Below are 24417 nucleotides of genomic sequence, written 5' to 3' on the forward strand. Positions count from 1 at the left end.
GCATTACCATTTTGAAAAAAACTTAGTTAACATTGAAATGAAACATATTTTGTAAAGGAAAATTTAGAATGAGAATTTTGTAAACACATATTCTTGTTGTATTTCATCAAGAGCATCATCTAATATTCTATTTTTACCTCTAAGGAGAAGTAACTTAAAAGACGCCATCTTGGTTTAAATTGTTTTGTCAACAAATTTTTAATACATTATTTAAATGATTCTTGCATTAATTTTATTTTATATAATGCATAACACACAATTTAATTGAATATCTTATTAATAGTGACCTACTGCTGCATATTGTTCCTCCTGTGAAATAATAATTGGTGTTAAAAATCAAAACATTTTTTTCTTCATAATGACAAATGTAATAGTACTGTTAATAGACTTAATTTTATGGTCATAGAAACATCAAAAACAACTTTAAAAATATTAAAAACTAATTATAATAGTTTTTTATCATGATTGAATTCTTTTAAAATAATTCTACATTGAATTTTGTGTCGGAGTTTTGTATAATAAGTTTATTTGCAACATGAGAAAACATTAAATTGTTAGGTTACCGAGGTTAGATGTTTACACATCACTGACGAATACTGAAAAGACTCGCTCACATTTTTGTAATCGATAAGAGAGCTGACATAAAAATGGTAGTTAATTTTCAAAATCTGAATTGGTACCAAAATATTTTTAATCTGGTACATATTTCTTTCATTATTGAAGTTGTCTTAAGTTCTGGCAGGATTGTACTTCTTAACAAAATTCCTAGGCAGAATAATTTTGCTGAAAACATGAGAAGCAAATTTTGTTACGTGTAAAAGCTGTGAATGAATTTAATACAGTTACTCAGTATTCACTCCATTAAAATTCAATCTCTTAAGAAATTCTATCCACTTGATGACAACTGTAATTATTGAATATGACTAAGTTCACAACTGCTTTCCACACAGCTTCACAACCCGTCATATGAAATTATGAAATCTTAAGTTCCGAAACATGATCTTTCTTGAAACATTAAAAGTATAGAATCACCTACTATGCACCGTTTATGTGGTTTGAAAACATGCTTTATATGCTATCAATAACAGCTAATTTCAACAAGAGTAAGGGTTAAAATATGAAAAAAATTCAGGATGATGTCTTTAACATCATTTATTTCATAATATTCAACATTGGAACTTAAGCACATTATTTAATTCTAAAGTACTAGTTTGGTTACTGTAACAAATTAACATGAAATTTAAATACTGGCTGAACTACAGCATAGAAACTAAAATTACTACAATGAGATTTTTAAAATTTAAAAGACCATTCATTAGAATAAAATAAATCCTGAGGACATACATTTCTTATAAAATAAATGTTAGGTATATGTAATTGTGTAATTGATGTACGTCGAACCATTATTTATGAAATATTGTTTTGGATTAAAATGTAAATATACTGCTGTCATTTTGCAATATATTTTTACAAGAAAATTTGATTATGCAATGAACATTAACAATTTTTTTGGGGTTTCAATAGATCATACTGGTTCATATAAAGTGTAAAGAATGAATAGCTAAGCTGAACAGTATAACACCATAATTTTGTTGTTAACACTTACTAAGAGAAGTTAATACATAAAAAACAATGTTTTGTGAAATTCAAATTGTAAGTCAAGGTCTGAAAAGAATTCACAAAACATTAAAATTATGAGTTAAATGAATATGTACCCAACAATTGAATGTGCATAAAAATGCACATTGATAGGCCTTACACATTATCTACATGGGCAGTGACATATATTCCACCAAAAATCATTAAACAAGATTGCTGATAAAAATTTGGTTTTAAAATTTCACAAAAACATACATAATAATGTCAGAAATAGTACATTATTAAATATATGGTTTTTTTATATAATAGTTCAGCATTAATTTACAGAACCTTCACACAAAAGAAGAGTTGAAATTACTTAGAATTCAAACAAAAAAAAATCAACCATTCATAATAATATTTATTTTGTTTCAAGTAATGCAATGTTTTAGGCTATAGCATGTCACCATTAATTTGCAGTTTACATTTTAATGGGCATTTATTCTCTGTTTCCAATGAACAATTGCTGTCATTTCCACTGTCCAGGTTTCAGTGAGCTCTGTTGCCAAATATGTCATATGCTATATGCCATAGAGCATAAATATGATAAGACTCGATTTTAAAATGTAATGAACCTTTTTTAAAATGTATTTTAAACATAATTTGTAAAGAAAAATTTAGAATGAGAATTTTGTAAATATATACATATTCTTGTATGTCATCAAGAGCATCATCTAATAATATTCTATTTTTACTTCTAAGGAGACGCAACTTAAAAGACACCATCTTGGTTTAAATTGCTTATTTTTTATACATTCTTTACATTATTCTTGCAATAATTTTATTTTATATAATTTAATATCAAAATTTAATGGAATATCTTATTAAGAGTGACCTACTGCTGCAGATAGTTTCTCCTGTGAAATAATAATTGGTGTTTAGAATCAAATTTTTTTTTTCTTTCACAATGACAAATGTAATAATACTGTCAAAATGCTTAATTTTGTGGTCATAGAATCATAAAAAAAAAAACTTATAATATTAAAAACTATTATAATTAATGATAGCATTCAAAATAAAATTTTTAATGTTAACTGCCAGTTAGTTATCAATTTGGCAACAGTGGATGCCATTTACTTTGTACTGCAAATTAAGAGTGAGGTACGCTCTAGTTTAAAGTAACCAGTTCTGACCAAATATAGTACACCCGCCACTCGAAGTAACGTTGTTCGATTTACACTTTTTTTTGAAGAAATGACATCGATAAATTACAGCATGATTTGAAATTACGCAGTCATGGATTCAATGTAGCGCTTATTTCTTTAACGTGAATTTTTATTTCCGTGCACGCACAGTGGAAACAGTTCTTGTACAGAACAAAAGTATACAATACAACAAATTAATAATGTGATGAATCAACAAACAATAGTTATTCGCTTCCTTCATTATGTATTTATTTCTGACAATGCCCGAATGTTCAGCCAATGTTTATATTATGCCATACTGCATGTCAACAGCAGCTCTGGAGAGAGTTTACCCCATGCCTATTAGCATGAACTAGTGGCAAATCATGGCAGACAAACATTTAGTAAAGATGTGTCAGGAATTATGTTAACAGGTTAAAATAATCTTTTCAAAAATAGAAAACATTAGGTTTAGCTTTATTAAAATTTATCAGAACTGAAATATATTGCCTATATTATTAACATTCTTATTTTGTAACTCAGAAATGTTGTTTGCATCTACTTAGGAATGTTATGCCCAGATCCTATTATGTCAACAATGTGATACGTGAATTTTATAAATTGAATTTTAGGTGGTTTAATCTCAAAAGGTTAGTCAACAATTATTTAAATGAACTTAAAATGTATTTTAACATATAGTAGTACTGTAAATTAGTTTTAACAGGAGTAGTGTCTTGATTAAAATGGTGGTCATTAAGCACACTTACCTGATTGGAATATGAATTTTTTGATTAACATACACTTTGACGGAAAAAATGTATTTTAGCTCTGTTTTGATTAGCGCTCTGTTTTCCCGGAACGAATTAGGGCGTTACTTCGAGGCGCAAGTGTATACAGACTCCATGCCAAAGTGACAAAAGTACTGTGCACTTCCATATAATTAAACCTCTCATATAAAACGAGTAGCATCTTTAAGTTCTTCAAATGTGTATAAATTTCTCGCCTTGTACGTCGAAAAATACAGCACTATCTGCACCAAACATCTTCGCAGATGAATAATCGTGGTATGGAGCTCGTATCAATATCAATGCAGAACTTTCACAACAGCCTTCAGTCTAAATTTCTTTAAGTCTGCACTCAGCCGAGCCATCTCGAATGGCTGATGTACGACATTCTAAGGACCAATGAGAGGATAACTAGTGAAGCTAGCTAGATGACAAGATATGACTCACACATTAAAAAAATATTTATAACAATTATTGTGTTTTTAGTTTATTCTAATTTCCTGTGTCAAACTTAAGTTTCATTGGTACAGAAAGCTATAGAGGTGCTAAATCGGTTTGTCCGTTCGCCCAACCAAAGCTTGGAAGCACACAGAATTTACAAATGTCTTTGACTTAATGACAGAATAGCCATTGTGGATGGTTGCATATCTTTCTAAAGACTGCCAAAATTCAGGGTGCCTTTAAAATTTTACCAACCAACAGAAAGTGTATTATCATTTTTCAAATTTTTATAACTGATTTCAAAATATAATTTACACAACCTGAAATAGCAAGAATATAAAAAAAACTTAGTATTTTTATTTTATCAAGATAGTTTACAATTTTTTCATTCCCACACAATTGTGTGAAAAGTTCTATCACTATTAAACACCAAGTTCATGTACAGTTATAAACAGACATATAAAATGCATTGAAAATATTCACATATTCAATACAACATATAGAACATCCATTTATACAGTAAGAATTTTATGGAATTATTTTCAAAAACTTGCTACACATATATACATTTTGACATCTATGACATGAGTATTACAGTTAAATAATTATATTACAAAAGTCAAGATGATAAACAGAACATATGCACCACAATATGAATATTCACTTTTTAAATACAAATACTATACAAATGTTACATTATTTTTACAAAAGTAAAAAAAAAAAATCTTTCACATCCTCATTACCATTTACTGTTCTTTTACAGGTGGTAGGGCCTAGAAAATTAGATGAAATAACTTATAATCTTGATAGCCAATAACATATATAAGTTCAATGGATAACTTTTAATGAATATTTAATAACGTGAAATAACACTCTATAGGCCTGGTTCAATTTTCTCCTAAACTTTGAATAAAATTTATAAATCAAGGTTGAAGGAATGAATACAAATATTGTAAGGTTAACACATCAGTCAACACTATCAACCGACAGAAGATACTGAAGTAGACCTAAACATATTTCTATTGGCCAAAAAATAAGTAGAAGTTTAAAAATACATGTGAAATAATGTTTTCTGTATTTACAGCAACAAAGTGACCAACCTAAACAATTTCAGAATAAAATAACTAATTTGTTCCAGGACCCAAAATGCAGATAGAAGTGAGAATAGTATTCATATTTTACATTTTATAATTCTAAAAGAAAATTCATAATTTTCAGTAGGAAGTACACCTAAGAAGAAACATATATTAGTTATTTCTCAAGGAAAAATGACAATAATTCTATTAAGTTATAATATTAATTTGAATAAAAAAAATTAAATATGAGCAAAAAAATTAAATAACAAAACATGGGTTGTAAAAATCACTACATTAACTGTATTTTCTTCACACCTAATAATCATCCTTCATTGACAGTGATAAAGTGGACTAACATTCAGAGCAAAATCCCTTTTATTCCAACATTTTAACAGAGTCCAATAACAAAATTCCTTAACCTATAGAATTGAACATGAATACTCTCTTACTTTTTAATGTCAGACATGCCTCTTAAATAACAAAACCTGACAATACTAGTTTAGCATTATCATTGTGCAATGTTTCCATCAATTTATTTGCAATGGTTAGTTATTCAGAAGCAAAATCTTATTGTTTCATTTTATGATCAGTTTAGTTACAATAATTAAAAAATTTTTAGATCACAGACATTTTTTAAATGCTTTTATTAGTTAAAATGGCATAAATGTACATCTATGTATTCAAAACATGTCTGTACTCAGTATTATCATAAATTTAACAATAGGATATCGAATCAATTTGTGCAAAAACAGGAACATTTATTTGACTGCACAGTGTTTAATTTTCTTTTTGCTGACATTTATGAGCTTATCTGACCAACATAACTTGAACCATAAATGTTAGCTTATTAGTTACTATTGCACATATTATTCATGGGTTACCAGAATAAGTACATACAGCAAGTTTAAAGCATAATTGCTTACTGGACACCAACACTTTTCCAGGCCCTTTTGGAAACCTTACCAGATTAACTCGGAACAAAAGTATACTCTTATGGAAATGTAATTCCAAGCAAGTAGTTTAACCGTGTTCAAAATCTGTATTCTGTTAACTAAATCACAAACTCTTCATCACTTTAGATTTAACCCCTGGTGATCAGAGGGTACTGGCAAGTTAAGTACTGCAGATTACCTAAAAAAAAATGTTGTAAACAAATGCAGATATATCAAAATTATAAGCATTTTGCTTGGTCAGATATTGGGAGCAAATCAAAATATATAAGTGTTTAAAAAAAATTAATTTAATGATTTGATGAATACATATATGTAACAGCCCGCCTAATAGTAAACTGGTCTTGATTTAAATGTAGGTAACATGCCTTTTTAAATAGCTGAAAACAGTCAGTCTAAAAATTCAATTGTTAATTATTTTAATAAATGCAACAATACTTTATTTTCATTTCTGAACTAAAACCATTTTCAAATTGGTTAGAAAATACTTAAAACTCAATTGGAAACTACATGATAAACCCAATTTGACAGAGTAAACTTTGTAACATGACAAAGGAAATCTAGTTTACCCAACAGGTTGGGTTCTTGCAAGCACCTTACTTCTGTGCCCAACCTTACTATTTAGCGGCAAAACGTGTCATATTCAGTGGAGCAATAAACATAATGAAAGGTAAAATTTTTCATAATACGTATTTAAACCAAGTGTGTTTGGTCCTGCAGTAACACTTCTAACATTTTAGAGGTTGTGGGTTTGATGACAGCCACCAGTAATTTATATCTAGCAGTTGCCCAAAATAAATAAAACTTATTATCAAGTCAAGCGCATATTGTGATTAATACTGCTTTTAAGGTAATATGAAAATATTTTTTTCATGAACACAAAACAAACATTTAATAAACTAAAGCAATGCTATTCACAAGCATTGCCACTAAATTTTTCAAGTTTTTTTATCATACACATGAGTGTAACTATAATTATTTTAAAATATAGTATAAATTAAAATAATTTCAGTCTAAAGTTAACGTTACTACACAACACAAAAACTCTCTCATGAAATCACAGATAATTACTTTGCTAAAAAATAAACAAAAAAATTAAGGCCAAAAATTTATAATGCCCATGGCACAGTAATTTTGGAAAGCATTTTAATGCTGTAAGTAAATGAAGTTAGATCTGGGGGAAAAAATTAAAGCTTTCTTTCCTTAAAATCAAGACATAAATTTTTCTTTCTGACAAGTGATGTGAAAAAGTTAATTTCTAAACCCCTAGCATGGGAATCACAGATCAATCTGTTCACTTGTTTTCTTACACATAATTAAAGACAAAATAACTTGCATTACACTTATTTTGGCACCTGCAGAAAAGCAGAGATTCAGTATGTAATACTGCTCATTTCAGCAGAAATCATATTGCAGCAACTTAAAATACCACAACTTTTACTACAAGAACCACATTAATTTGTATCCAAGTACAAAAAATTATTTAATTGATTAAAGGTTTTACTGATACTTGCAGAATCAACAAGCGTATCACAATATTTCTGGCAAATGAATTGAAAATTACCTTTAAAAAAAGGTTAAAAAAAAAACACTCATTCCTTAAATATTACGAGTGCAAGCACAACAGCCATTGCAGCAAGCTAATAATTTAACATAAAACTTAGTGCAAGCTGTGTTAGTGTTGCCAGAATGTAACACCGCCACACAAGAGCAATGAAAATTTTGATAAACTTGGTTAGTAAAGAACAAACAACAAATTTGAAAAAATTGTTCTTTGAAATTATATCAAAGTAATAAAATAAAGATAATATTCATTTTAGAGATTTTAAACAACTTCACTTACCAGTATGAAACAGTTAATGAGTGCAAAATAAAATGAAAACTTCAGTTAATGCACAAATCAATTAGCATTTACAAATATAAACTTTACATCACATCACAAAAATTTTCTTGCTTGCACAACATGATACTCATTTAAATAGTTTAAAAAATATTTTACTAAATATTTTTTTACATATGAGCATACTGTATTGCTTAACATAAGGCCATGGTACTAACAAAATAACAATATACAATTATTTTATTTAATTACAGCTAAAGTCAAATGCTAACATTATAAATGCAAAAATTATGCCTGGATCAGATGAAAATATGACAGGCTGGATAACATTTATATATAACATATTTACAATGCTTGGGAAATGCCAGAAAAATTTTTATAGCTTCCATTTCTCCTCCACACAAATAACACAGTTATTCCATGTAGCAAGGAAAATCAAATAGAATGTGCCGAACTTGCTAACTTATTACTACAGTTAAAGGAATGTTGCTTCAAATTTGCAAATTCAGTTTACTTTAAACTTCCGCAATGTGTAAACATTTTAAACATCAACAACATTCTTGCATAGCCCTAGCAACAAGGGTGCCAACTCCTAAACACAATTCCTTTTCTGTGACGCCAACTGAACTAAACAAAAGTACCTAGCAAAATTTTCTTTGGAATTTACTATGAGATTCACAAAGATATTTTAAAACAGTAAAATAATAATAATCAATACAGTTTTTAACATCCATAGTAACCATAATAAAAAAAATTACCATTACAACTTCAGCATGGTAAGTTAAAGATACTTCCGGAACTATAATTTTTAAAAAAAATCAGAAATTTTTAATGGAGTGGAAATAATAAACAGGTTTATAAATGCTCTCTATGTGCAATTGTGAGGAAAGTTAAATCAGGGCATGACTTGGTGGAGTTTAATTGAAATATTTTTGTTCTACTTCTAAGAATGAACACATACGAGGAAATAATTCAGAGAATTTGTAAGGAAACATAAATGGTCAAAGGAGAAGAATCATCCCAGCATTTATTGGGTGGGATGTAGAAGAACGATACCCCAATAATAGCAAGTCTAGCCTTGAACACTGCAACAATGAGATGGGCCAAACAGGCTTGGCCGGAAGAGTGTTTAAAGCGTGAAATGTACATATCAGAATAAAATATAGCTTAAGGGCCCCGCCTACAGAGGAAAACATTTTGTGATTCAGAAAAAAATCCAGGCAATTTGTAAACTATTCAGATATCCAAGTGGCATCTGTTTACGAAAAGCATTTACGAGTACGCTGAGGGCCGTTGAGGAGTTCTGCTTCCACATTTAGTTTCTAAACTGTATTTTTAGAAGCTCTGTCTCAATGACACAAACACACCCCATCGAGGTCACTAGAGATGATGATGACGAGTTAAGAATGAAGCACTGACAGAATGAATGGGTTGGGCCAACAGGAGTGCCCTAAGAAAACCTCACCGGCTTGCTGCAACATCTGCAGACATCGCCTAGGAGGGCAGCAAATGATCCACCACTCAACTACAAGGGCCCCTATGAGTATTAGAATCCTGCTACAAATTTTCAGCATTTCTCCAAAGTTCTTATCCAACACCTCAGCTTCCTTCCTGTAAACATAGCAATTCCTGTATTTCCACACCAGTAATTCAAAACATCAGTTTAGCTTCGCAATTGTAGTCCCAGTGCTTAAAGAGATATTTCAACTGCTTGTATTCCCATTTTTCCATATCATATCTCCTTGAACAAGGCTTATATTTTTCGTCACAGCCATTCCCATGCACAGTGCTGTGCTACAATAAAAGATCCTTAATGGTTGTGCACATCCTGTAATGCAGCACTAACAAGCCACTCTGATTTTGTCAGGTTTTTCCGCAGTTGACCTTGGCTACCTACACACATTACCGCCCTGCCAGCATTTTTAGTTTGCTCAGGTTCCGGACCTCAGGCACATCCATGACATGAACACAAATCACCATCTTTTCCAGTGATATGGGAGGAGTATGCTAACCCTACAAGACTCCAAGTTCCTCTGTGACATGATGATCGCTAACACATCATGCTCATGTGTTGTCACGGGTTCAATCAATCTTTAGCATGTCTGAGTACTTACCCAATAGGTTTGGAGCCCACCATGATTACCTTAAGTCTATGTAATAACCATGAGATTTAAATCTCTTTGTGCATACAAATAATCTGAATTTTTTTTTAATTCACTTCTGATTGGTCAAAAAAAAATTTAACTCATAAATAGCTTGCTTTTAAGGGGGCCGTATAGTCAGGGGTGCATCTGTCTTGTGAGACAGAATGATAAGTACAATTCCCGCTGGTACTTCTAGTGTGGTGTTTCCTCCAAGTGCAAGGCTCTGAAAACTCTTATGTGGTCTTCTCATTGTGCACAGAACAACTACAAAATCTGAGTAGTAACCATAACATTGTATAGCAGAGAAAGGAAACTAAATGTGAAATGCAAGGCCCTTGGAATGCTTTCAAAAACCTGTACTGGGTGTTTCATGTCTAAAAATTATCATGAAAACACAAATTTAAGCCTTTTTTCACTCTCCTAAAAATACAGTTTGAAAACGAAATATGGTAACAGAACAACTCTCTGCCCTCAATGCATTCTTAAATGCTTTTCCTAAATGGACACCACTTGGTTATCTTGAGCAGTTTTCAAATCACACAGTTTCTTCTGAAGCTCTTCACACCGAATGTGTGCCTCACTAGGTTGGGACCTTACATTAGTGATGTGTTGATTCTCCTTGTTTCCTGGTTCTTGGTTCAGTTCCGGTTCTTAAAAATTGGTTCTAAGTTCTCAGTTTAAGGTTAACCTCCACACAATTTTCAGCCACACCAAAGATACGGTGTCCTAAAATAGTGTGTGTGTTTATATGTTTAATATGACTATAAGCAACCCCCTTTACCATAATGCCACCACAAACAAGTCACCTAGCTCCTAGGTATCACAGTTACTTCACTTCTCACTAGATCCTGCAGCACATGACCTCTGGTTTTTTCTGGATCAATGTTGAACTTAGGCAAACACCAATAAAAAACTGTGTGCGAATGAAGTAAATACTTGTTTTCGAGAAATTAAGAAAATTATAAAAATAAATAATAAATTATGGCAGTAGCAACACACCAAACAATTGCAAGTTATGTACTATGATGGGCAAGGGATACGCCAAGATAACAGCTCTGTTAGAAAAGAAATACACACTTGAATTGTTGGTTGAGTTATAAATTATGAATGGCTGGAAAAGCAAATACCTACAGTTAATGAGTATTAGACAACTTAAATTCATGAGAGTTTATTTTAAAGGTAAGTTTTATAAGTATATAAATCCTGGATTATTTTCCCATAGGTCTACTTTTAGTTGAAATTATCATTCTGTTTCCTAGTGATAAGGGGGACAAAAAGAGGTCAGTATCCCGACAAAAATAACTTTTTCCTTCATGTCTGGACACTTCCTGCCAACCTTATCTTTCCATCTGGGGGGCTAGCTGAAGGGGGTGAAGGCAGGGAAAGGAAGAATCAGAGCTGATGCCGGCAATTTTCAAAAAATTACAACGTTAACTTTATGTTTCACACAGGGTGCTGATAGCCTCTATTCCTTGACTTGAGTGAAGTCTCAAAGACGTAGGACTGTTGATCGCCGGTAACATTAACCTGCGTTTCAACAGAAGTCTATTGATTTTTAGGAGAAGGGGGAGGGGGGAGGGCAAAGGTTTAGCTGTTAAGCTTTCTGTTCTACCAGGATTATGTTATACTTATGGTTGTCAGTGCCGGTTAAATTTTTGAAAACTGAATACTGGGACTGACCCTCACTTCCTTGAAACTGTTTCACGTAACATGTCGTAACAAGGAGTTCCATACTTTGAAGCCTCCTCAACAGAAAGAAAATGCTTAACAAGAATACTAAATTGTTCAGAATATCTGGAATGCACTAAACCTTACCCAACAACGACTCCAACTTTGGCCTGGTTCAACAGTGAATTAACTTACACCCAATGTGTAAATTATCATTAAATTGGCTAGCCTAGCACCCACAGGTGGTAAACTTCACTGTGTTGCCTAAGCCGTTATGCCATTTCCCCACTCTTGAAGTTCGTAACCGATAACCAGCCTCTCAAGTAAAATGCCTCAAGAACAGCTTTCTTATTGCATTGTGTGAAATATTCCAAACAGCCACCAATCTTGACACACAATGTGACGCTTGCACGTTACAACAGCTACCTTGCCAATTTTCCAGCATTCAGCCACATAAACAAACGCAGCCAATACTCAACACAGGAAATGTTTTGACATTGTCAAGTAACAAAGTCATCCGTAAAACTCGATCCAAGATGCTAGAGTATCCTACCCACATTTCCCTTATGCCTTTCCACCTCCACTTAATGAAATTAATTTTTTTTATGAAATTGCTACAAAATAATTCACTCCCTATTTAAATTTTTCTCTCTCTGGATGAAAAATAAAAATATCAGGACTATCAAAAACTTAAACTAGCCTTCTCTTCTTGGAAGAATCTTTCACACTCAAACCTAACTGCATCCATGCATGTAAATTATACATATCTACCTCAATATGTTTATAATATTCATGACACTATTTTTATAGTGTCCTAAATTGTTTTCCTTAAGGAGGTAATCTATGAAATTTAGGCAGATGCGTGGCATTTGGGAGCAATAAAGTTTAGGAACTGCACAACTCATTGTCATCAGTCACAAAGTATTCTTTTAAAGATACACAGCCATTTTCTTTGTTTTTATTTAATTTAAAATAAAATAAATAAGTATCAAAATGTAGGCCTTATCCATTTATGGGTGATATGTAACATCTTTAGATGCATATTACACATATAAATCTCAAAAGTGATCAACATTAATAAATGGGAGCATGGATTTCAACATATAAACTTATTTTCATACACCATTCTAAGGAGAAATGCAACTTAAAAAAATTTTAAATGGTAGTATTATAAATTCTATTACCAAAATGGTAGTATTATAAATTCTTGACCTGATATATTGTATTTCTAGAACCAGCAAACATTCCTAATGATCTTCATATACTAATAGTAACTCTGTACTTATCGTGTAACTTTTTTAAGTAAAACTTAACTCTGCAATTTTGAAAGACAGTGTCTATAAAAAAAAGTAATGTTTATAATATATAGAAAAAGTGTGAGCGAGTCTTTCAGAACTCATCAGTAATATGTAAACATTTAACCTCGATAATGAGCAAATTCATGTGTTCTCAGGTTTTTCATATTGCAAATGAACTTATAATACAAAATTCGGACACAAAATTTGAAGTATAATTCTTTAAAATAATGCCAAGCATGATCAATACTGATCAATAAAATATTCCCTTTTTAATTACATACCAAAATTTCTAAAAACCAATCAAAAACTTACATTTAGCACCTGCCGCTAGAATTCACTGCCTGAATCGTAAACGTTGCTTGCCAACATCACCCGCAGATGGCAGCACGAAGCAAAAAAAAACTCTAAACTATCAGAAACGGCTCCAATAAAAGCGAAAAAAAAAAAAACTTGATAAATCCTAAGCCCAAGCTTAGGACCTAATTTTCGACAAGGAATTTTATTAAAATACTGTCCATCTTGTTAAAATTGATTAAACAGTTCATGCTTTAAAGTTTCCACACACTTTAGAAGTTATACTTCTATGGAATTACTAAAACATTAACCTAAAACATTTTAAAACACACATTATAACACTAAATAGGCCTATATGTTTGTTTTTGCTTAAACAACTGAAATCAGTCTGTAAATACTTCCTACAAACTTTAACCTTATTGAGCTGATTAATTATTATATATTATTATAATATGTTATAAAATAGTAAAAACATTTCTGCCAGTGACGAGATTCGAACCAAGTCCCTTGAAGTTAACACGCGCACACTTTATCGCTGTGCTATCGAGACTAGTGACATATAGAAAATAGAATATGTATTAAAACCATTGTAATGCCAGATTTCTTAGGTATTTTAAAACTTGAGAATACTTTTTATTATGACTATTTTAGTTTACCAAAAATGCTCCATGGTAGTTTCACTATCATAAAGTTTTATTTGGCACACCAATACGTATGCTATGTACCCTAATGTTTACGAAAGTGACTATGTACGGGTTTATGTTACTACACATAGGTCTGCCATCTCTGTCACATTTCTGTCCATTGACATCTGTTCCATTTTCAGGAAATTACTCCTAACAAATACTGTATATCGAGAGCCAAGATGTTTACACATTAATATAATATAATAAAAATATAACTTTTCATATAGTGTTCATATTTTTTTAAAACTACACAGGAACTGTAAAAAGACAGAACAGCCACTAACAAGTCATACTATGGATAGATATTTTATCCCAATGAGAACCAAACCAATTTAAAAAATTTAAATTAATATTTTTAAGGGATAAATTTATTTTCGCTTGACATAATCACACTTTATTAGCTATCAAGGTTTTATCCAAACTATCCAAGAAATTTTTTTAGGGAAATAATATGATTCCTTGGAGCTTATTCTGGTTTATCAAATAATTTAAAAATAAATTTTGGTGAGGTTGGTTATATCTGGTCAGGCATCACATTGCATACAAATAGGGCATAACAATTCTTTCATTCTTTGAGAAATTAACTGCAAAACATTAGTGGATAAATGCTTGTCGTATTGATGCATTCTGCCAACCACAGAACAAAACAAATTAATAAATTATTACAAGATTAACAATTACATACTTAGCATTGAGATTGAGTCATCTCCGTAAAGCTTTTTAAAACAAACGAACCGAACGTTTTAAAAAAAATAACAGTTCATTTTTATTTTTATCTTTTACAAATTTATAAGAGCTGTACATTCAAACAATTATCTTTAAAATTTGTAATAAAAATATTCTGTTAAGTGCAGCTATCAGTTTGGTTTTGTAAAGACATGCCATTTTATTAAAGGATCTGATTACACATGTGAAATCATTCAACTGATTTACACTGAACATTTTGTTCAGAAAGTGACACGTGGAATTTACAGGATGCTTATAAATTATGGGTCACAAAATTAATGGATGGCAGGAACACCTGTCTGGAAACAAAACCCTGCAAAGTTACAGGCGCAAATAGTAGCATACAAATTTTAATTTGGCAGGCTTCAGGAGACCACTCCACTGGCTGAGAGGATGCACAACCACAGTGCAGCGACATTCACTGTACAGGATGCAGGCGAGAAGCCGAACCCAAGACGTTTAGAGTTAGTCAGATGCACGAGAAACCAGGAGCCTGGCGTACAGCACAGTGGATGGTTGGTTGCGGTAGGTTGACACAGTTGGCCTTAGGCGATTAGCGCAGTGTTGACTGCTCGTGAGCATGATGCTGCAATCACAGATTTGACAAACAGCAAAAGCAGAGCAGACTTATAATTCACGCAGATGGCCGATATGTTAATGGTAGACGGGGAGAAGAAAAACAGTGCTTTCACAACCGACATGTACAGAATACGAAGAACTTTGTACAGCTTAACACGCGACTACCTGAAGCTAGGAGTTTCGTACCACTAAGGGTGATGTACATATGGCTGACTAAAAAACTGTACCCAGCTTGCCACCCACTTCCCACGGAGTGTTTGAACGCCTCTGCACTGAAATCGCACGTGACGTCCTCTCAGCCAGAGGAGTAGTCCCCAGAATCCCCGCAAAATAAAAATTTGGGCTCTACTGTTTGTGCCTGTAACTTTGCAGGGTTTTGTTCCCAGACATATTTTTACCTTAACAAATTTACCTGCAATCCATTAAATATATGCTCTAAAACTTGTGAACATCCTGAGTCAATGTTTAACTAACTTAACAGCAGTTCCTATGTTTTTACATAAATAAAAACAGATGTGTGTTTAAAGTGGCCTTTGCGGTTGAATAAAGTAGCATGTAACATAAAAGTTGTTAAATTTTTGCTGTCCTACTCCTTCGAAGCATGAAGGCCACCCAAAAACAAATAATACTTCTAGTTAATGAAAAGAATAACTTCCAAAAAATCAGCATAGTACCAACTTTAAAGACTAACCACATACTTCCACTACTTGATGCTATCTTCAAATAGTCATCTTTTAAGATTAAAATATGATGTTACATATATCTGCATCCATTTAAATGATTTTTACTGTACTCTCCAAGTACACAGTACCTAAATTGCATAGAAACCTTTAGCAGTACCACTACTGCATCTACTATTTTGGAAGACAAAGCCTTTGAAAAATGTATAAAAGTCTGACAAAACTAATTAGTGATTTGTCACCAAATTTGGTGTAGAAGTAAAGCTATGGAAGACTCTGAGAACCTATAAATTTTTTTATAAAACTAACTTGACAATTATAAAATTATTATATGAATTTAAAATGTGGACCCCTGGCACAAACATTGCTACCCGATATACCACGTGCAAGAAAGATGCAAGATGCGGTGCCTAGATGCCATGTGCCAACCATGTGCATGCACACAAACCAATCAATCAGCCAATCCCTCTTCCTTTCACCTAGCTAAACCTTGGGTGCGTGTACACACACTCTAGGTAGCTATTAGAAAGTAACAAAAAGGATGCATGGTAGTTTATACTACTATGTCTCCCTCCTCTGCTCAACACCGACAGAGATAGTGCAATGATAAAACAGTGGAATATCATTCGAAAGGATTTGGGTTCAAATCCCGGCACGAGCAATCTGGTTTAGGAACCAAATGAAACAAGACTGCGCCTGATGATGGGAACAGATGTTAAACATCCCATCTGTTTTGTGTTAGGAAGTGAACAGTGTTTGTATGTGCTGTCCTCGTGCTGTCCACAATGTGTTTATTTTCATCTCTAGGTTCGCATGTGCACAGCTGTTTTGTTGTAGTGTTGCCCAGATTATCTGTTTAATATCATCGTTGGGTTCAACTGTTTGTTGCTGTGTTGTTGTTGTTTGTCTGTATTTAATATAATAACTGTTGTTGCAATTTTCTTGTCATCAGCCCACTGAGTTTGTTTATGTGCTGCAATATTTTTTTCTAATTCCTTTCATGGAATTCTCTGAGCTGTCTATGCATTTAACTTCTGGCATCAGCTAATTTGGTTTGTTTGTTGTTTGTGTGCATTAGGGATGGATCAATCAAATTCTTAAATACCATCAAATCCTTAGGATTTTAAGGATTCAGTATCCGGGAAAAGATTAGAAGAACCTCTAAACTTTACTAAGTCAATTTTTTTTTTCATACGTATCCTATCAACATTCCTAAAGATAGTGTACTTTTAACATGAAGTTATGTAAATAAATTACTATATATATTAATTATGGAAACTTAGTTAATGAAACAAACATTTAAAGGGTTGAATGTTTCAATGCCTTAGTTCATATTTTACATTTCTTGTGCACTATTATATTTTTAACTTTTGAGACTAGATTCGGTTTCGAGTGGTATTATTTGAGATATTCTTTGAGATTCAAATTCGAGATTCAGATTCGAGAAAATTTTAATCTGACCCACCACTTGTATTTATCTTTTTTGTCCATTCTTGAGACTTCTCTATGACATACAGTGCAAACACGCAAAGGCAGGTGTCCACAAAAAATGATTTCAATCAATGTTATCCCATTGCAAGTCATTCAAAGAACAAATGTGTTTAAGTAAAAATATAATTTTAAATGGTTTAATTATATTTATGGTTTTAACTTTACTTTAAATTTGTTTAATTTTATTTTCATTATTAGAACAATTAAGAATTTACAATTTTTAACAAGTGTTATGTTATTTCACAAAGAGTCTTTCAGAAATGTTCTCTAATGATTATGAAACAAAGAATAAAATTTAGCATAAAAATTACACAGTTTTTAATGTTTCAAATATTAACAGTAGTAGAGGTAGTCAGATAAACCTATTTGCATAGCTGCAAACATCATTGCTGCAATGGCTTCACTACATTTTAAGATTACTTTGTTTCTATTTGTTGATAGCTTAAGAAATTCATTAATGTTTTATTGACAAATAACTAATTTTAACTGCTTCATAGTCACAAACTTAAGTAACTCTAGATTTTAAATACTGATTTTGGCTGTAACAATTTGTATTAGTGTGAGTATTGTATGTTATATCGTGTTTGTACTAGTCATGGTTTAGTAACACAGTTATCCTCGTTTATCAAACTAACTGGAACCAAAAGCAATCCGGACAATCAAAAATCTGGATAATCCAGGTAATATGGGTAATAGGCAAAATAAAATCCTTAAATAAGCAGATTTACTGTTAACTACAATAAAAACACAATGTTTTTTAACAAAATTAAATAACTTTTCACATAATTTCTTAGCAAAGAATTCGTCAATTTTCTTCTGTTTCAAACATGTATGGTGTTTGAATGAAGAACAGTCACGGAAATTATTTTATTCTAACCATCTTTGTTTGCATAGATGTAGAATGCAGTTGTCATTTTTATGTGAACGTTAAATAAAATGTCTACAAAACCAGAAAATCCGAATAATAAAAATTAGCATTCATGGAAGCTATAAAACTTTTAGCACTTCCCAAGATCAGATCTTCCAATGATCAGCTTCTGTAATAGGTGCTAGGTGAAACTTGCTCAACATCAATATGTACACTGAAGTTAAGCATGAGGCATTAAGAAAGGAACATAAATCTATGGAAAAATTACACATCGCCATCTATTCTTTCTCAAACACATCAATCAATGAAACAAGTATGTATACAATGCTTTCTGTTTGAAATGAAAATTAACAATTGAATTAAATCTTATTTAATGCTCTAAAACAATCAATAAACAATAATCATTTTTTTTTAAATCATAATAAAAGAAAATTTCCATGTTAGTATGCACCTACCATTACTTAACACACAGATGGAGAAAGCATGATCATTAACTTTTTCAAAAAAAAAAAAAAAATTGACACTATTAATTATACTTGTCGGGACAAAAAAATAAATGAAATTGATTAAAATATATAACTGAAACTTAAAATGTTAAGAGTTTCCTAATTTTATAGCTTAAATGCAAATTTTTGAGTTTAATAGAGAAGAACTTGATAAATTAAACTTTTAACAGAAAGATTTATATAAATGTATTGTAGACTGTAAGTACATAAATAGTAAATACTTTCTTCAGAGAACTGAACCCTTAAAAAGCAAACACAAAAACTACTGAAAATAACACCTGAATTTCATTAAAGGTACTTATTAAGTAAACAGACGACAAAATTAAAAATTAAAAATTCATGTTAATAAAAACAATGCAATAAATTAGTTAACAGAAAGCCCAAGATTAATTTCACTACTAAACAAAAAAAAAAAATAATTAATCAACTCATTATGAAGGTGAAACATTTCTATAATTACAAGGTTGAAAAAATTCCTCTGATTTTTACGTAACGAGGGAAGTAAGTTTATGTAATTTATTGCGACTGATACAAGCGCTGCACAAACAAAATTTTCAGGAATGTTTCAGTTGAACACAATCGCTAACAGATTTTGGGTAAGTATTTGAGATAACCCTGGGATTGCATTTTGGGCTCTAGTAAACCAATGCTACAATAATCATATCTGGAGAATTAATTATTGATTATTTCAATAGAATTACTTACATTTTTAGTTTAGCATTAGTATCATTCACATTTATCCTCTGCATAGACAAACTTATTTTTGTCCTGTAATAATTCCAAGACTTAAGAAGTCGTTAAAATATAGCTGCACCTTGAAAGGAACACCCTTAATTGGTACCAGAAAAATGTAGCGCTAATCAAAACAGTTCTAATAAAATTATTTATTTTTTACATAAGAGAGTATGCTAACAAAAATAACTAACTTATTTTCCAACCATGAAGTTCATTTGTTGACTGCCATTTCAATCAAGACATTACTTTGCTTAAAATCTATTTACAGTATTGGTATGTTTAAATACATTTAAAGTAAATTTGCATAAAGGATTGAATCAAATTCCGAGGATAAACAATTTAAAATAAATATACAATGTTAAAAAAAATTCCTGAGCTGCATTTTTGACATAATAGGCTTTGGGCATAAAATTTCCTGAGTAGGCACAATTATTTCTGGGATACCAACTATTACATTATTAATAAAAAAAGCTTTGTTTCAATGTCTTATATAATAAAAGAAGCATAAATTTAAATTTTATATTAACAAGCAAGATTACTTATCCCATTAATGTAATTCCAGACTCGAATGTTTACTAAATTAATGTATGCAAGCTAAAACACTTGACTTGCTGACTGTTTTCACCAAAGTGTCTGCTGACTTGCAGGGCAGCACAATATAAACACTGGCTGAACCTACATGGGCAATGGTGTGATATCAATCATTGTTCAAATTTAAATAGTAATAGGCAATGGTAATGGTGGCACATAGGCAATGGTGGAAGTAAATGACAGTGAAGGAAGTGAATAGTTATTAAAGAAAGGGTAAGCTATCTATGTTTTTGTTTTTCATATTATTAATTCATTGTATTGTATTTAATGTCATGTGTCATCATCATTATGCATGCACAAAAATTAAAAATTTCTGTAGATGAAATAGAGTGCTAATTTGAATCTACGATTGCACTACTTCACATCATACCCTAGCCTAATTGAACAGCGTTACTTCAAGGGGCAGGTGTACTACATTACCAGTTACCTATATTGCAATTTATTTTCATAATTTGCCATCCAGTAAAGAAAACAGATCTTTGAAGTTTGGTTTTTCCAGTTGTTTGAAAAAATTATTCATTACAAGTCAAAACACTCTGAAAATGTGGAAAAAAAAAAACAAGTGTAACATTCATTTCCACAATAACCTACATGGGTGGCCCAAAGTAATCAAAATGGCTTTGCCCACAGTGTAATTGTGCTTTTTGATGTTCAAAGTATTTTTTTCTTTAAGGAAAAAAACTACATTTTGCACATATTTCACAAATGTTTATAACTTTGCAAAACCATGAAAATAGTAAATTTTTCATACAGCTGCAAATTCCATTATAAACAGTTAATTAACCTATAACATAAAAAAATTTATCTCTTTGTATTTTTTCACGTACAACTTTCAAATACCTCTTAACCAGCAACCATTTTACCAGTCAGCACCAAAGTGAATCGGCAGCTCAACTGAACCGAATAAGCTAGCAGCCAGACACATCGCAACAGATCCGCAAGTCGTCGTCGTTATTATATCAAACTTGCGGCGGCCGGTTAAGGGATTAACCCGCGCCATCTAGCAATTTATATTATTTTGGTACCGCTTGCAATAAAGCTGCAGTGCTAATTTTTTTTTAGTTTGACATGGCATAGGACTTGCCTTAGGCTACTTGTTGAAGTCAACACTTGTGAACTGGTGTGATTCTCATGATGTTTGTAGTCACCCACATGAAATAATAAGTTACTTCCTCGTGACACTTACAGACTATAGCCTGTTAGTAAACATGTTGGTTGCAACAAGGTATAGAAGGTCTGGGAGATATGTTTTATGCCGTGAATGCCAAAAAATTGGGATAAATAGTTCCGAATTAGAATTACAGCAAAAAAGATGGAAAAATTCCAGATGGCGGGGTCTATTCCCCCTTAAAGCGGAGGCCAAAAGGTGGCTGGACAAGAGGGTGTCGAATTTCATTTTAACATTTTGTACCGAAATTATAAACAAAACTCTATCTCTAGCAAGGAGAGTGCTTCATGCATCTCAGTGTATAATTCTGAAACATTCCTGTGTTCCACCATGGGTATCTGAATACTGACTCTGCAACAGCATCTACCAGCAGCCCACCTACTCCCCAGCCACCGGCTAACAACTGTGTACAAAATAGGCAGTGTCACAAACCACTTGCTGATCAGGATGCTCTCGCGTTCGCAATCATAGAAATGTTTCTACAGTTATCCTTTACCCTATCATCTTCTCAATCAAGTATCAAAATACAGTTTCAAATAACACTTCACACATTAATTCTTAAGTGCACAAAGGCAGCATTATAGCAATAACAATAAAGTTACAGCTACCAACAACAACCACTACCAAAGCTATCAACAATACTTGGCTTACTTAGTAAGGTCCACTCATAGAGTAAAAACGTTCAGGCTGCATGTAACACAAGAATGACAACATGAAATGAGAAAGAATATTGTATAAAAAAAAGACTAGCACTTTGTTAAGACTATACATAAAATTCACACATTTCAAGCTTAACTTCTCTAAACATCAAATGATAGTATGGCAATTGTTATGTTCTTTGATATAAACTACTAAACAACATTAAGATTGCCATACTATTCTTTGATATTCAAGGCTTAATTTCTTCTACATAGTCACAGATATTGATGTAGGATCATTGAGAGATGTCCATGTCACTATAAGAAACTGGCAAAAATTATCATCTTTCACAGTAAAATTTTGTAATTAAGTACTTCACATATTTAAGGTTAAAGTACGTAATGATACTTATTTATAGAAAACATATCAAAGAAATTTTTATAATACTAGTTGAGTCTGAAAGTATTTTCATTATAACCAAGACAAAAATTAGAATATCTTTAGATCTGTACTTAATAACAATACTTTACTGAACATTGTTTTTGCATCTTTGATGGATTCTAGCATCCTCAATCCACCCAGCCCAAATGAGTCTAAATATTTGAAGAAATTGGAAATGTAAACTACGCACATACAACAGTTTCTCCACATCTAATTCAACAAAGAATAATGTGCTCAATTCATTAAACTCTTAATGGTATAGCAGCTAGGGGTTACATTTATATTTAATTACAATAAAATATAACATAGTCAAATTTATTTTCATCAAATAAAATGTACACACATATAAAATAAAAGCAAAACAAATATATTATTAAAAAATATAAAATAAAAATTAATACATCTGTTCCCTTGTCTGCAACATATTGTTATTCTTTAAGTTTGTCTAAATAAAATAACTTCTAAGTGACTCCTCACAATAATACCTAACTGCCCACTCTTGACAAGTCATAACATGAGGTGAAAAACTATGATCCACTAATCCACAAAACATGTTTCCCTCATAAAACTGCCTCTAAATATTTACCATTGTAAAGTATAAAATTGAATGGAGTTCATAAGGAGTAGAAAGTTGATAATTTTATTGAGATGTTCAAAATGTAATATAAATATATTTATTTAAGAGTAAAATTAAGAAAGTCATGGAATTTGTGGAGCATTTCAATCAAACACTATTTTTATAGTAAAATTCTTGACCTTATATATAAATTAAAATCTGAATGTGTATTTTCCCATTTCAAAATATGTGCAACAATGATAAAAGTGCTTGTAGTACACATTTTCTGTGTCTGGCTTATCCGGAATCTATTTTAGTTTCATGGTTATCACTTTACAACATTAATTGAAAATGTGCTTCAAAACAAACAGAAACACTAAGAGGTTAGATAGTTAAATGATGTTAATTAAGAGTACTTGGAAAACATATAAAATTTGTTTATTATGTAAATCACCAAACTAACAATGATAGTTTACTCAGCACAAGACAAAGTGAGTGCACTCCGCGCTACTTGCAATCGGCAAGCTATCTATATCAATATTCGACTACGCACACGCATTCTATACAGGCATTAACTCACCTAAACATGATGTCAACTAGCGCTGCCTACATTTCCATACGTGCTACACAGTGGCGATAGAACAGATAATTAACAACTGTCTGAAAAAGAATTTACACATCAGACAACTTCGTGAATCTGTTAATTAAATAACTAAAAGTAATTTCCTAATAAATAATAAATTTCAACGTTAAAAAAAATCTAGTTTCATACGGTAAACAAAATTTTTGGGAACCTTCATACATTGGAAATAATGTAAATTATGCATATTATGAAGAAAATGGCAGGACTGAAACATTTCACTATTAATGAAAAATTGTATTGTGCGAGAATGACAAACGAGTTTTATGTATATAAATACCAGTTTTTTACATTGTATGCGAGCCATGAATAGTGGGAAGAAAGTAATTTTCACGATGTAATTCTAGGGCAAGTATTGCATTACAGTTATGACACGTAAATGGGACCTAAAGAAAATGCTGTTGATAGTGGGAAAATGTAAATACAGAGAACACAAAAACAGGGTAACACTGTATACTTTTCCAACAAAAATAATATGAATGGCAACAAATGGCTGGTGGTTTGATGCTTAAATAAAGGTTAGTGGTTTGCTGTGTATACATCAGATGTAATGACTGGAATGAGGGAAAAGGTGTACAGAAGGAACAGCTTTACAAAGTCTATACGAATGCAAGTAGATGAATGGTCCCAAAATACAACTTGTAACAGCATGCAGTGTGCTGCAAAGGTTTTGACAGTAATGAGCGGTCATAAAATTCTTTGTTATTGTTTGGAATTAAATAAATTTCTAAAGATTAACGATAAATATAGTTTAAAAGTTTAAAGAAACATTATTGAGTAATTTTATTTCCTGCAAATGCTGAACATTATATGCATGAAGCAACTATAAATGCAAACGTTTTAAACAGGAAGA

At 31.6% G+C, this 24417-nt stretch overlaps 1 protein-coding gene across 5 annotated transcripts in view; it reads right to left on the reverse strand.

Annotated features, from left to right (window-relative positions):
- LOC134534715 (phosphatidylinositol 4-phosphate 5-kinase type-1 alpha-like) overlaps positions 1-24417 on the reverse strand; it is a 150660-nt gene that overhangs the window by 20767 nt on the left and 105476 nt on the right. Inside the window, exon 16 of one of the 5 annotated variants that reach the window (XM_063373196.1) lies at positions 202-23584. The exons of the other annotated variants lie outside the window; for them this stretch is intronic. Coding sequence (XP_063229266.1) covers positions 23531-23584 — 54 coding nt within the window. The 3' untranslated portion in view covers positions 202-23530. Of the gene's footprint in view, positions 1-201; positions 23585-24417 lie in introns of those variants that run through there. 5 annotated transcript variants of the gene reach the window in all.

Source organism: Bacillus rossius, chromosome 8 (assembly GCF_032445375.1).
Source record: "Bacillus rossius redtenbacheri isolate Brsri chromosome 8, Brsri_v3, whole genome shotgun sequence".
NCBI lineage: Eukaryota > Metazoa > Arthropoda > Insecta > Phasmatodea > Bacillidae > Bacillus > Bacillus rossius.